The sequence below is a fragment of the Asparagus officinalis genome, chromosome 1 (genome assembly GCF_001876935.1).
Source record: "Asparagus officinalis chromosome 1, Aspof.V1, whole genome shotgun sequence".
NCBI lineage: Eukaryota > Viridiplantae > Streptophyta > Magnoliopsida > Asparagales > Asparagaceae > Asparagus > Asparagus officinalis.
Window position 1 is genome coordinate 31,482,721 of NC_033794.1, and position 15,157 is coordinate 31,497,877.

Sequence of the window (15,157 nt, forward strand, 5' to 3'; positions counted from 1 at the left end):
CAGACTGGGAGAAAGATCAAGACGTTACGATCCGACAACGGTGGTTAATATACTTCAGACCCCTTTCCGCAGCTATATCGAGACGAGGGCATAGAGAGACACTTCACGGTTAGTCATACACCGCAGCAAAATGGGATGACAGAGAGGCTAAATTGGTCTTTGCTGGAGAAGGTCCGATGTTTATTATCATAGAATGGTTTGGAGAAGATATTTTGGGCTGAGACACTTACATATGCGAGCCACCTTATTAATATGATACCTTCATCTGCGATTGAGGGGAAGACCCCTATGGAGATGTGGTCGAATAGATAAATTGGAACATCGAGCTAGGAAGGCTATATTTATAGGATTCAAGCGTGGTGTCAAGGGATACAAGCTTTGGGATCCAATTGATAAGAAGATTGTGCTGAGTAGGGATGTCACATTCGATGAGGCTTTTATCTTGAAGTTTTCTAGCTCTCATCAGGTGGAGAGCGACCCGACAGAGGAGATATCGCAGGTGGTAGAGATCGATACATCTCCACAGTGTCCAGATGGTGCAGTATCCATTAGAGTACCGACTGAGGTGACGCCAGATGAGCACGAAGGTGACATGGAGGATATGAGTACTGATGTGCAGGATCAGGGACTGACGGCTTAGGTTCAGGATTCTATTACGGTTCAGAGACAGAGGAGAGACATACGGATATCAGCACGGTATGCGATACAGTTGCGTATGCACTTTCGATGGAGAGTATCGATGAGATGGTGCATACTACATTCAGAGAGGCCAAGCAGAGTTCGGAGGCTGATTCGTGGTAGGTAGCTATGCAAGAGGAGATGGAGTCTCTTCACAAGAATGATACGTGGGAGCTTGTTGAGCTTCCAAAGGAGCGGAAGGCAATTGGTTGCAAGTTGGTATACACGAAGAAGGAGGGCATTGAAGGTACTCCATTGAGGTTCAAAGCTAGGTTGGTTGCGAAGGGTTATGCAAAGGAGGAAGGAATTGATTATAATGGGATTTTCTCTCCGATGGTGAAGCACTCTTCGATTCAGATTTTGCTAGCTTTGTTGGCACATTATGGTTTGGAGTTAGATCAGTTAGATATGAAGACGATATTTCTTCATGGTGATCTTGATGAAGAAATATATATGACTCAGCCATTGGGATTCCGAACTGTAGGGAAAGAAAAATTGGTTTGCAGATTGAAAAAATCGTTATACGGTTTGAAGCAGTCTCCTCAACAGTGATGTAGGCAATTCGATGATTTTATGATTGGTCATTCGTACATTTGGAGCCAGTTTGATCATTGCGTATATTTTCGTAAGTTGAAAGGAGGTGTGTACATCTATTTGTTACTTTATGTCGATGACATGTTGATTACCTCTATTTTCAAATCTGCTATAGATGAGTTAAAGACACAGCTTTCAAAGGAGTTTAAGATGAATGATATGGGTAAGGCGAAGCGTATTTTAGGGATGGAGATCGGCAGAGACAAGAAGAAGGGCAGTATTTGTTTGACACAGGTGACTTATTTGAAGAAGGTTCTACAGCGATTTCATGTTAACATGAATACGAAACCAGTTAGTGTACCATTGGAAGCCCATTTAAAACTTTTAGCTGACCTTTCATCAAAGACAGTTGAAAATTGTCACGCCCCGCTTCCCAAAATACCTGGGAATCAGAACGTGAATAAGCCCGCGACGTATTAGATTGAGAAGAAATATACACTATCATTTTTCTTTTTTTTTCTTTTCTTCTCAATCCAATACGCTAAGCGTCTGGAAATACAAACGATACGAAGTCACAGGTCCCCGATCACAATCAGCAAGAATATAATAGACAAACTCAGAATAAAAAATATCATATCATAAATGGGATAACATCCGAGTCATAATATCCGGGTCAACATGCCCTTATACAAAACTGAACAAATGAACTGAAGAAATATGAAATACATTGATCAAGCAGGAATGGAAAGAACTACAAAAGCAACTAAGACCAACAGATAAATAAAAAAAAGACTAAGCTTCGACTTCTTCTTCTGCTCTGTCCGCTAAGCACTCCTACTGAGAATACTCGGCTCTGGCGATCTCCCAGCTGAACCTGTTCTCCCTCTAAGTCTGACGTACACTAGAGAAAATAGGTGTACGTCAGCGTGCATGACATATGGCAAGACCCCACGAAACAAATAGAACAACGAAAACCAAAACGAAAAACGATACGATAACAGAATTAACAAAAGAACGTGCATCTGGAAATCCCACAAAATCAACATGCAAATTCACTAATAAAACATGATAATCATAAGAATCCATAAATCAAACACGTAACGAGATCATGCAACTAGCGATCAGAAATCATCCAAGTAACAGGGTCATACACTAGATGAAATTAATACTTAAAAATCTACAACTCGAGACGTAATACGTCGAGCGAAATAATCCAAACAAGGAAACCCTCATGTATATATCATGTCTCGAATTGTAAATAATTAAATATTAACCCTAATCTATGTATGAAAAGAAACAAAACTAGCCTATATCTCACAAGAACTTATACTTAGCTAAGAAACGAGTCATGTAACTAGCCATCCTATCTCGACTCACTGGTCCACATCTCACATAGAGTCAACACTCATATCATCAGATAACTGACTGTTCACAAATCCTCTACGTGCACCCAATACGCCGGTACACTGGATCGGTCAGAGGGCTACACGCAATCCGTTTTTAGCCTGGTTCGAACTCAAGCAAAACCCGGGTGAATATCAAATTCACGGACCAAAGTGACTACATTGGCTTCACTTTGACCCAACAAACTAACCCCAAGCTACACTGGATCATGGGGTGAGCCTGAAAGATACATCAACAGTTATATCCGATCACATGAACATGGACTTCCCCATCCAACCTCTTCTTGTTTGTCTAAATCAACTATCATAATCTCTATTAACTCGGGTTCACCACCTAAACTCAGTCAACACACTCACACATGTCACTAAGTCTGTTCATGACGTACGAGGTCACTAAGTCATGAACTGCTAAGGGTTCTCAAACACAATAGGAACAATAAGTACAACCAATCATGCGCAACGATATCATGATATATCACATAATTAAAATGAGAATCACACATCCAAAAATAATCCTTTAAATTAATAAATTTATTTACTTCAAAGTGATTTCCTTATCCAAAATAAATCCTTTATTTATTGTTATAATTATCCAAAAAAAAATCCATTTTCCAAAATAACTCCTTTTAAATAATTCTAAAACATTCTTTAAATATTCTTTTTAATATTTCCTCTTACAAAATAATTTCTTTCTAATTATAATTAATCTAAAATGATTCATTTTTCAAAATAAATTCCTTTAATTTATTTATAATTATTCTAAAAATATTCTTTTTCCAAGATAATTCCTTTTAAATTATTATAATTATCTAAAAGGTTCCCGTTCTCATAACAATTCAAATGCGCTTTATCAAAAGGTTAAATATACTAATCTATAGTTGCTAGAAAATTACTTCATTATCTGATACCAATAAAATAAAATTCTTTCTAAGACTTTGTAAATCTAACTGTTCTCTAGAAAATGCTATTTGCCATATAATTCTCATCGAAATGACTCTATCTGCTTAATAATTTATGTTCTACCTACAATATATATATATTACACTATACCCTGAATCTATTGTAATATGTAATACGACAAAAACGCGTTCCTTATATGTATAACCACCATTAATAACATAATAAAATACAATTTCAATAATCTTATCAAAGAAACGGGTCAACGATGCAAGTGATGGATCTTACTGGCCTATCCCGTATGATGTCCGGAACTCACGGACGATCTCAGAGTTGAGTAGAGAGCACTCTGTCTATCACACATAACTAGAACCAGCTTCAGAAGTGGCCTCTATGGGATAGAGTTCGCAGCGGTCTACACTGGGATTGGTCAGAGGGCTAAGCAATCGTTTTTTAGCGTGGTTTCGATCAAGCCATACCGGGGTGATATCCAAAGGCAGCGACGAGATAGTGTCCTGGTCGTCAGAGATGGACGCACGGACAAAGTGATCCATGGCTTCCCTTTGGACTCCAACACAACTGTGTCCCAAGGCATATCCAGCTGGGTGTGTGGGGTGAAGACTAGATCCCAACCAGTTATATCCGATCACATGACAATGGCTTCCCATCTCACTTTATTCTTTGTTAAAAATTGCTCGATCCACCGATCTAATTTAAGGCGGAGAAGCTGGTAGGCGCAGACTGGGAGGGAGTGGGGAACAGAGATGGGGAGGTGGTGGTGTGGCGGTTGGTGGGAGGAGCCCGGGTGGTGGCGTGGAGGGATGTAGCAGAGAGCGAGGGTGGTGGTGTAGATCTGGGCAGAGGAGTACGGGGCGGGAACTGGGCACGTCGGTGGTGCGGCTGTGGTCAGGGTGGCGGCTTTAGAGAGCGGCGGCTGCGGGGAGTGGCTCAGGCGACGGCGAGGAAGAGGTCGCGACGGAAGATGCTGAGTGGTTCGGCGAAGGCTGCCAAGGAAACTCGGTAGCCGGCAGCGGTGAATCTTGGAGTGTCGAGCACGGATCAGGGGTTCAGGGCAGAGGGCGGCAAGCTTGGAGGCTGTGGTGTAGGGCGGCTGCTGCGAGGGGCTTAGCAACAAGAAGGAGCTCAGCTGGAGCTTGGTGGAGCGCGGCTGGGAGGAAGCGGAGGAGGAATGGTGAGGCGGTGGTGTCTGGTGGAGTACGATGACGTCGATGCTGGGCTTGGGCGGTTTGTGATGGCGGAGTGGTCGGAAGAAGAGAGAGAATGACGAGGGAGGGGTTGCGTGAGAGAGATGGGTGTGGCAGCGTTGTGAACAGGAGAAGGTATAGTACGTTATATATATATATATATAATATATTTATATATATATATAATATATATATATATATATATAGAGCACAACTTCTGTCAACTTAACGTGGACGTCCACTAAGTTCTTATCCATTGATGATTACTTGATTGAGCCTGCATTGTGGATGCATCCGTTCCGTTAAACTTGATCTACATATTCTAAAACCCCAACACACCAAATTTGGTGCTGAACTCGTTGTCGTTTGACCCTCCGTCGAGCCTATAAAAAGTCTATTCACTCGAAACCGTTAAAATGATACGAGTCGACGGGAGGGTCAAACCACAACGAGTTCACACCAAATTTGGTGTGTTGGGGTTATTAGAATATGTAATCAAGTTGAACGCGAACGGATCATCCATAATGTGCTCAATCAAGTGGATCATCACATGGATAAGAAACTTTAGTGGACGTCCACTTAAGTTGACAGAAGTTTTGCTCTATATATATATATATAATATATATATATATATATATTATATATATATATATATATATATAGGATTATGTTAGGGTTTAGGTATTTAACTAAATAATTAAAATAAATAATTATGGTTACTTAAACATTAAACTAATTACAGAATAATTATCTACGAATAAAAACGTACCAGTTATGCTAATACAACAGTTGATACGAAATAGTGAAAATATACACATCTTGTACAATTAAACAAGAATAATTAATAATAAAAATATATTTACTTACATTTAAAATAAAATAATTATGGGATAAATATCTACAAATCAAAACGTACTAGTTATGCTATTACGACAGATAATGTTCAACAATAGAATTAATACAACAATTTATACAAATAATACCTAATTAACAATACAACTTATTATACGAAATAATACGTAACAGCGATATTAATACAACGTATTATTTAAAATAATATGTAATAGCATCGATAACACAACGGATAATTTCTAGAAATTTTCACTGTACTAAATTAATTTATAAATATCAAAACCATTTAAATAAATATAAAACTTGGACTTTAAATCATAGAAAATTCTAGAAAATCGAGAAAAATATAAATACTCTTTTAAAAATCATAATTAAATATTTTAAAATACCAAAAAATTATTTTAACTAGTATCAAAATTTCACGGTACTTACAAAGATAGAGGCTGATGTCGAAGACTCCATATGCGAGCGCGATTAGGAGCTTGATGTATGCGATGGTATGTACAAGGCCGGATTTATCACAGGCAGTGAGCATGATTTTGAGATACATGCATGATCCAGAAATGAGTCATTGAGACGCCGTGAGATGGATTTTGACGCTCAATGTTGGTTTAATTTATGAGCGGGACACTACAGGTGAGCAGCTATGCATTGGTTATGTTGATTCGGATTATGCCGGGGATTTGGATAAGCGCCGGTCTACTACGGGGTATGTATTCACTTTGACCCGTGTGCCGGTATGTTGGAGATGTACCTTACAGTTTACGGTGGCTTTGTCTATGATGGGGGCAGAGTATATGGCAGTTACGGAGGCTGTGAAGGAAGCTATTTGGCTTCGAAGACTTTTTGAGGAACTTGGTATATTGCAGCGGTCCGTCACTATTCATTATGATAGCATGAGTGCTATCTATTTGGCGAAGAATCGGGTTTTTTATGCGGGGACGAAGCATATTAGCGTTCGTTATCACTTCATTCGAGATGTTCTTGAAGATGGCGATGTGGAGATTGTGAAAGTCCACACGAAGGATAATCCGATGAATATGCTCACTGGGGTGGTTCTGGGCAACAAGTTTGATCATTGTCGAAACTTGTTGCACATTCATGATTGTTGAGACCGTTGACGGCCATTTGGATGAACTACGGACGGCTTGATCTCTTAGGAGAGGGGATACGTAGGCAACCACATTGATGCAGCCGAATTTGGTGAGACGACACATTGGTGCTCATGTTGGTGTCGGCTTAGTTTTGGGAATTCTTCGTAGAGGTGGAGAATTGTTGGATAACAGTATTCCTAATCTATTTTGGTAACATGATGTTATTAGGATTCCTAATCTATTTTGGTAACATGAGGTTATTAGGATTCTTAATTTATTTTGGTAACATAAGGTTATTAGGATTCCTAATTTGTTTTGTTTTTGGTTTTAGGATTCCTACTCTGATTGAGTTTTAGTTTTTCTATATATATGGAGATTAGAATCAATCATAAAAAGAGAGGAGAGTTGTAATCAGATATTAGAGACTTTTGAGCATTGTGAGAGGGAGATATTGTGAGCAAGTTGAGAGCTTTGGTTGAGGGTTAGTTTGTGAGTTTTGTGAGAGTGTAACCCTTTGTACTCTCCTTGATTTAGTGGAATCTCCCCATCCTCTCTCCGAGGACGTAGGTAATTTGCTGAACCACGTAAAATTGGTTGTCTCGCTATTTGTGTGATTTGTAATAGCTTATTTAGATTCTCTCGATAGGTCAGTCCTAGAACTGATGAGAGGAAGAGCTGATATCCCACTTTGTTAATATATTTTGTTTAAGGTTCTTGTTTCCTTTGTGAAACAGGATTGCAACCTGACTCTCTTGTTGTGCTGCCGAAGTACTGCCGAAATTTCCGCTACGCGCAACAAATCATGCCATGTCAAAAGCATTGTCTAAGGTAATCCCAGAAACTCATCATGCTTTGTGTAGTTGGCATACAATGCAAAATACTTTGAAGCATTTGAGAAATTTAATGCAAACTGGCTCTAGCTTTCTTAAAGATTTCAGCGCATGCATGTACGAGTATGAGGAAAAAAGAGCAATTTGAAGATGCTTGGAGGACCATGCTTGACGAACGCAATGCTGGGGAGAAGTACACAACTTGGTGAAAGTTTGAACGGGGACTTAAAATATTATTTGAGAGTTTACTTTGATGCCAGTACGATTTTTCAAGCACTTTAAAAGAGTGATGGCTAACTAATAAGCTGTACAATGAGATTTAAGGCAGAGTATGAGTCAAGACCGAAGCTTCCCAAATTTAGTAACTAAAACTCCCCTATTTTAAATCAGGCATCTCGAGTCTATACTATATTCGTATTTGAAAATTTTCAAAAGGAATATGATTGATTTGTCGCTCGCAGAATTTTTGTAGTATCGCCATGAAATCGCAGGTTTATTATTCTCTAATAATATATATTTTATATTTCATGTTCCTTTGTCTATATAATTAGCCTCAAACACAAACAGATGTATGATAAACCACTTTGTACGTACTAGACTATGAGGAAAATTTATTCATGACCAAAAACATTATAATTATCTTTTAAATGTTGGGATAAGTGGGTATGCAGCCTGCTAGAAGGACTGAACATATTATAGATTACGAAAAAGCTGTTTGGCTCGCGCGCCAACGCGTGCACAGGCAGGAGGGTGGGCCCTACTGTGTCAGTGGGGCCCACCCCTGTATCTGTGCGCGTTGGCTCGCGCGTTAAAGTGCGAGCCAAATAGCGCTGCTCTATAGATTATAGGTATATGATTACCTTATCAATTAACCTCTGGCATTCAAGCAGTGATACTGACTTGAAAGCTGGCATGACGGGCAACTAGGTTTTATGAATTCAAACGTTGTTTTGCCTATTTGCAGTGAAGCACAGTGCAAAAAGAATTAACGCTTTCATTAATTGTGTTTTGCTTGATTATCTCTAGTTCTTAATTGTAACTTGAGTTGTTCTGTTGTTTCGTTAATGATGGAAAAGATCGCTTAAGATAATCTGAGAGTTTAAAGTTGTCGGCGATCGCTGTCAGCAAACGGTTGCATGTAGTTGCAGGGAGTATGAGACGTACGGAATTTCGCGTTGTCATGCATCAAAGTTTCTTGACGTGATGGATATCATGCTAATTCCTTCAAGGTATATTTCAAAAAGATGTACCATGCACAAAAGCAAGAGATGGGTTTATTACATATGCAATAGTGAACATGAAATACACAATAATGCGAAGTTGGATGTTACTGAACGTTATCGATATCTTTGGTTAGATTAGCTGCTCCAGCCACAGATGATGAAGAAGCATTTGATTTTGGTGACTAATAAGGCGACAAATAACTTGAGTGTGCAAGTAGAAGATGTTTATAATGAGAGGAGTGACGTATCTTCGATCAGAGCAAATTCAAACACAGATCAAATGCCTAAAGTGCTATCTGAAAAATGTGAAGGGGTTGAAAAAAAAAAGAACCGGAAGAAAAGGATAAAAGACTTAAAAGTTGGATATCAACCAACAAAATCTCAAAACACCTCTTGATGTATAACACAAAACACATCGAAATCATTTGAAATTTTGTTTCTAACTAGTTCGTGTGTAGTAGATCACATCTACTACAATTTGGATTTTCATTTATTGGTTAAGATTTTCAAAATTGGGTTGATAGCATCCGCATATATGATTGTTTTACTTGTTTGAAGGATTCATATATGATGTTGCATAAAAATCAAGCCGCTAGCAACGTGGTTAATTGCTCTTCTCAACAAAAAAAACTCCTCGTGCAACTCAGATAACTATACATATGAATAGTCATTATTGTCTTCAACGAACTTAGTTCTCATTAAACTAATCTTATGTTCTATGTCACTTGTACAGAATTTCGAATATCAATCTACAGATTTAATGGGCCATGATGATTTCTTTAATGCTAGAAAATCAATCTAGCTTTACTAATGGTAATTTTGAACTATAGTTTAAAGTTCACAATTTTTATAATAGAATATCGATTTGGATTAAAATTTGTATTATAGAATATCGATTTGGATTAACATTTATATTCTATTATGTTTTTGCAAGGTCGCTTTGATAATGACATATTTCATCTCTCTCAATTGTCTCCTATTAAAAAATTCCCCCAGTTGAGATCTTAATGATTATTTTTGTCACGTTTAACCTTAATTGCTACTTTGATAACTTTTTTTTTCTTTTTTTACCTTTTTTCCTTTTGGGAAACTTCTTCCAGGTGATGGGCAATGCCCAGCAGTCAAAAGATACCAATATAAGTGGTGTTGCAAGGATGACATAGGTTTAGTTTTGGTACACCTAATGGTATATGCTTAGAAGCTTTCACTGTGTACGCACACTTACAGAAGTAATTCGAATTCTTAAACAAACACAAAATATCTTGCCCTAGGCACATTTACAAAATATAGGAATTATAAATTAAAACACACTAATTATAAATCATCTATCTACCCTTTAAAAGAGGGAGTACTAGAAAAACTTTCACTACCCCAAATTGCCCTTCAACTTTTGTAAATATAACAAAGTTAATTTGGATCTAATTAATGGGCAAATTTATGAGGTGTTTTCCATTATTATTATGAATTTATAAAATGAGTTATAAAATCAAAAGCTTTCAAACCCAATAAATTCCAACTAATTGTCACAAGTTATGAGTTTTTTAATTAAGAATTAATGGAAAATTTGTTATGAAATGAAGAGGCTAAATATAGCATGGAACAGTGAGAACATTTCGGATTATAGGACTCTGAAAAGGTTTCCGAAAGTAGCCTGGCAACATGCCCGCTTGTTGTGGAAAAACTCGGTTCGTCTTCTTCTACAACGAAGGATATGTTTCATGCATTGAGATTGAACAACATTCTTAAATGTTAGATTGATGTCAAAACCATTAAGGTATCTTTATTAGCTAAGAAAAGAAATTGTTCTTCCCCCAAAAGTTTTTTGCTGATATTGAATTACCCATATATCTTCTTTTTGTTGAAGAGAATTGTGGGGAAATTGCATAGGAATGCTAGACTCAACTAATTGTGCCTCCCGTTTTGTTTGAAGAGAGCTGCTCGAGCAAGTCAATCCCCCTCCATCTCCCTCCCTCTTCCTTTTCTCTCCTCTCCCTGGGAGTGCCCATGTTGACCGATATGGATAATTTTGATGTTGGTTTTTTTTAGCGTGAAGTGAAGTGGATCATCCTTGATTGGCTAAGTTGGTTATTGCTCATGCGAGGCCTCCAAATTATTTGTTTTTCTTTGAGTTTTATGAGTGGGGGAATTTGGCAGAGAGATTGCATGTTGAGGAGTGGAGCCCTGAGATTGATGAAGAACTCGTGATTACTTATGATCTCGATATATTCTTTTGTATAATGTGTTGTATATGACTATTTACCGAAAATATCCTGTGAGATCAAATTAGACATTGCATTGTTTGTTTTGTACTAAATTGTTTGTTATTATTTCAGCTGATACACAAGTTTATTATGCTCGAGTTCTATTTCTATTTATATAGTTACATCCTTAATTGCCTTCTCTTTGATCTTCAATGTGTTCTGTTTTTATTTGAAACTTTATAAACATAAAAAACATATTTTCATTTTTCTGATGCAGAATCAAGGTTTTGATGTGTCACTGTCAGATGCCAGTAGTGTTTTTGATTCCATAAAGGTGATAAGCTTTTAACTCCTATGTATTCTTTTTCTTTTTTGCTACTTTTCCATTTAGTGAAGATGTATAACTTAAACCATTATTTCATCAGTCGCTTAGTCAAAGTGATGGAAGATGGCGATATGATTCTAGCAGTGCTAAATCCAGCACTTATGTTGCTGGTACTGAAATCTTTTACCTTTCTTGGTATCTATGTTGAAAATAACTTAACACTAGATGCTACATTTACCAGTTTATGTCTTTTGTAATTATTGCTTCACTTTAATTGGCTGGAAATCGTCTCATGTTAATGTTGTAACTGCTAAGTACAACTATTGTTGTGCCTGGTCAAACTGATCACTTTTCATGTTTGTACAGTTGCAGGGACAACACTTGAAACACTTGCAGGAGTGGTTTCCCTGGTAGATCCAGGGGTGGATCAATCAAGGGTAAGATTTACATTACCAATATTTGTTTTTTAAATTGTATGATTGTGCTATGATTAGCTTTGAGTAACTATTTGATATCAGAATGATCGTTCATAATTTTTACTCCTATTTAAAAATTAAGGAGAATATCTCTTACTTTTGCTTATAATTACACTTCGTAGATTAGATGCATTGCTATCCCACTGAACTTTATTTTGCTTAAATGTAAGACTCATTGGCTTTAGGTTAGTATGGCAATGTGATTCTATGTTAATCTTTCATGGCCATTTGAAAGTGAAAATTCTTTATTTTACTCAAGTTCTAAGGCTTCTTGCAAAGTTGCAAGCTTGCAATACATCTTGCTAATCCATAATACTCTGAAGCATTATCACTAAGAAGGCAATAATTCATCCAAGTTGTGTGAGATAGGAATGCGACATGCGATTGAGTACCAAATTGAGTGATGACTTTTTTTTCATAGGTAAAGAATATTTCACTGATTATCAGGTGTACAAGGGTACTTAGGCATTCCAAAGTATAATAAAAGTAGGCTTCCAACAGAAAGAAAAAACATCACAATGCTGCATGAGAGAACAATATACAAATATAAGTTAGTGTCATTTAAAATCACCAAGTTTGCAGGCCATCAAGCTGTGAATTTTATTGAGTAATCATGCAAGGGAATTGCTAATGCGTCTAAATTTTCTGCAGTTTCGTTCCTGCTAAATATAGTATATAGTTGCTACAAGGAGAGCTCTTCTATGCCTTGAAAGTTTTATTATGAGCCCACAAAGGTTACCGTGTGCATCATCTGTTCTCCCCCAAGCTTTAACTTTATCCTTGGTCATGAGCTTGTTGAGCATAACTAACCACAAGATTTTGTCAAATCATGCTTATGTATTAAGTTAAAAGATTTGAGACTGTTCATATCAGTGTAAGTGATAATGTGCATTTATAGTACTTGATGAAATAAAATAAATTGGGTTAGAGAGATTTGAACCTTGTGAAATTTTGCATATACCTTAAAATTCACAGATATAATGGTATATTATTATAATCATAAATACCTTGGGCTCGAATTTAAAAAAAATAATTTAACCTTTTTTACCTTCAACAAATCATCATAGGCTATATCCCTTTCGCTCATTTGTTAGAACTATAAGTAGATATAGTAGTTTAATTATTTTGTCTAGAGAGGTTTATTTTTTTTCCCTTTCCTTTTTTAGTTGTTTAATAATAATTGTAATTGACTCAATTGTTACATACTAAAGATTCTGAAATTTGGAAATTCCTATTAGAGAGTAAACTTTTACTAAATGGACATTATCAAATATCTTGCAATATCTTAATTCATGTAAGCAAATATGAGCTCAAATGCCAATTGAAATTACTATGAGGAAAGTACTAATTTCATGATACATATAAAAATTGATAATGCAATTGCTAAAGGAAATTATTAAGCTTACTAGCTACAAGTCATATGATAACTTAGAGAATGATAGTTAGCCAAAACGCATTTGCGTCTATTAGCTTAATTATTCTATTGATAGACTCTATAGCATAACAAATATTATAGATGTTAATGTAAGAAATGTTGGCAGATATTATAATGTAAGAAATATTATAGATGTAATGGGTATTTGTTTAAAAAGAATGTTCTTTATAGGAGAGATTTATTTCTATATTGCTTTGTTCATTATCAATGATTCAATCAGTACTTAGGTGATCTGCTCTAATTCCCTACGCATCCCTGTTTCATGTTCCTTTAACTTTGTGTTCAGAAGGTTATATGTCTTGATATGTCCTTCTTATTGTTTTAGCCTTTCCTATGACCATAAAACATGGCGAAATAGTAAGAGACATGGGGAGCTGCTAGGAGATCAACAATTTGATGCTATTTAGTTGAGGTAAGGTCTTTGGTGAATGGAGATGTTTTTAAGCTCTATATTTTGTTGCTAAATGTTGCTACTGTTCCAATTTTTTGGTGTGAGTATGTTAGGAGTTGTTTTGATAGGTTTTTGATGTATACAGCTAGGGAATTTTATGTTTTTTTTGGTGTGATGTAATGAGAGATACTCTTCATTTTATTCTTTGGTTGGGGATTTTGATGATTATCTGTAAGTAGATTGTAATCACCCATTTTTTCAAAAATGTATTGCTCGGTTGGGGTCTTCTTTCAAGACCGATGCTAGATAATTGTCTATGCTACTTGACATGTATTTTCTTGAAAACATATTGCACTTGCTGAACCAATTCTATTGTATTCTATCTTGAATGTTGGTCATATTATTTTGTTATAGGACACAAAAGATTTAATGTTCAATCCAAGTATCCCATTCATTCAATGAGATTATTAGGGTGATTCTTAGTTGTTATATCCAAATATCTAAAAGATTTCAACTTATTCGTTTTGACGTTGCATAAGGTCCAATAACTTTATTTTATATCTATATATTTGATCCATTGCTTACATTCAATAATTTAATAACAAATCTTTTTCTAAATAAATTTAAAATTTTATAATAAATGATAAAAATTTTACCACGTGCATTGCACGTGCAATCCAACTAATCATAAATAAACTAAATTTAAGAGAGTTGTTTAGTTAACATCTAATCGGTAAGTTTAATCGGAGTGTTGCTTGTAGAAATATTTAATTTTGTCAAAAATTAAATAATATATACCGAACCTTCCACGGTAGTTTTTAAAACCACTAATTTAATTAAGATTATCCAATGTGACATTATATTGTTCTTTGAATTAGAGATAAAGAGTCTGCAATTAGAGGATGGAGAGAATCTAAATCATAACAAAAGAGTTCAATAGTCGGTACATGCTACTACTAATTAAAGCAAATTACTCTTAATTAAAGTAGTAGTTTAGCTTCGACATCTCTGTGCAAATCAACGATCATGTTCAATGTGCAAATCCCAAAGGGAGCAATTAACTTTTTTTTTAAAAAGTTAGTTCAATTGAAAAAGAGGAATAACAAGCAAGAACTAGACATTCCATCTAAATCATATTTGCTAGTTTATATAGCTCCAAACTTCAAAATAACTCAAAATCCTAACAAATACAAAAATTTCAAACCGGAAAAAAATCAACAAGTAACACCTAACAAAACACAAACCAAATTGACTGGTAATTCGTAGAAGCATTCCCTAATCGAAAAGGCTGAATCCCATATCGTCATCGCTCTCTTCCTTTGGCTCCTCCTGCAATCCCAATACAATTAATTAACCCATTAGTCATATATCAGCAAATCATTTTGTGAAGGGGTTTTTATATATGGTCCTTTAAAACTTTCATATTTTTAAATTAATCTATCGAATCCCTTAAAACTGTTATTTAATCCCCTAATTCGTACAAGTTTCTCCCAGTTAATCCTCATGCTAATCCGTCGTACATATTAGACGGAATATCCCATTGAACTCATCTTTTCGAATTGAGATTCCAATTACACCCTTTCTTTTAGGGCTTATTTGGATTGGCAGTGAGG

The 15,157-nt window shown here is 36.0% G+C and overlaps 1 protein-coding gene and 1 long non-coding RNA gene across 3 annotated transcripts in view; one reads left to right on the forward strand and one right to left on the reverse strand.

Annotated features, from left to right (window-relative positions):
• On the forward strand, nt 11,180–13,897 carry LOC109842152. 2 transcript variants are annotated; one of them, XR_002247300.1, is made up of 4 exons: nt 11,198–11,251; nt 11,343–11,412; nt 11,609–11,679; nt 13,479–13,897. It is a non-coding gene; the product is annotated as an uncharacterized LOC109842152 (long non-coding RNA). The 2 variants fall into 2 exon arrangements; XR_002247301.1 differs by lacking the exon at nt 11,343–11,412 and having other exon boundaries at nt 11,180–11,251; nt 11,615–11,679.
• LOC109822353 (60S acidic ribosomal protein P1-like) overlaps nt 14,608–15,157 on the reverse strand; it is a 2,435-nt gene continuing 1,885 nt past the window's right edge. The window contains exon 3 of the mRNA XM_020388544.1: nt 14,608–14,873. Within this exon, the coding sequence (XP_020244133.1) occupies nt 14,820–14,873 (54 nt within the window). The 3' untranslated portion in view covers nt 14,608–14,819. The remainder of the gene's footprint in view (nt 14,874–15,157) is intronic.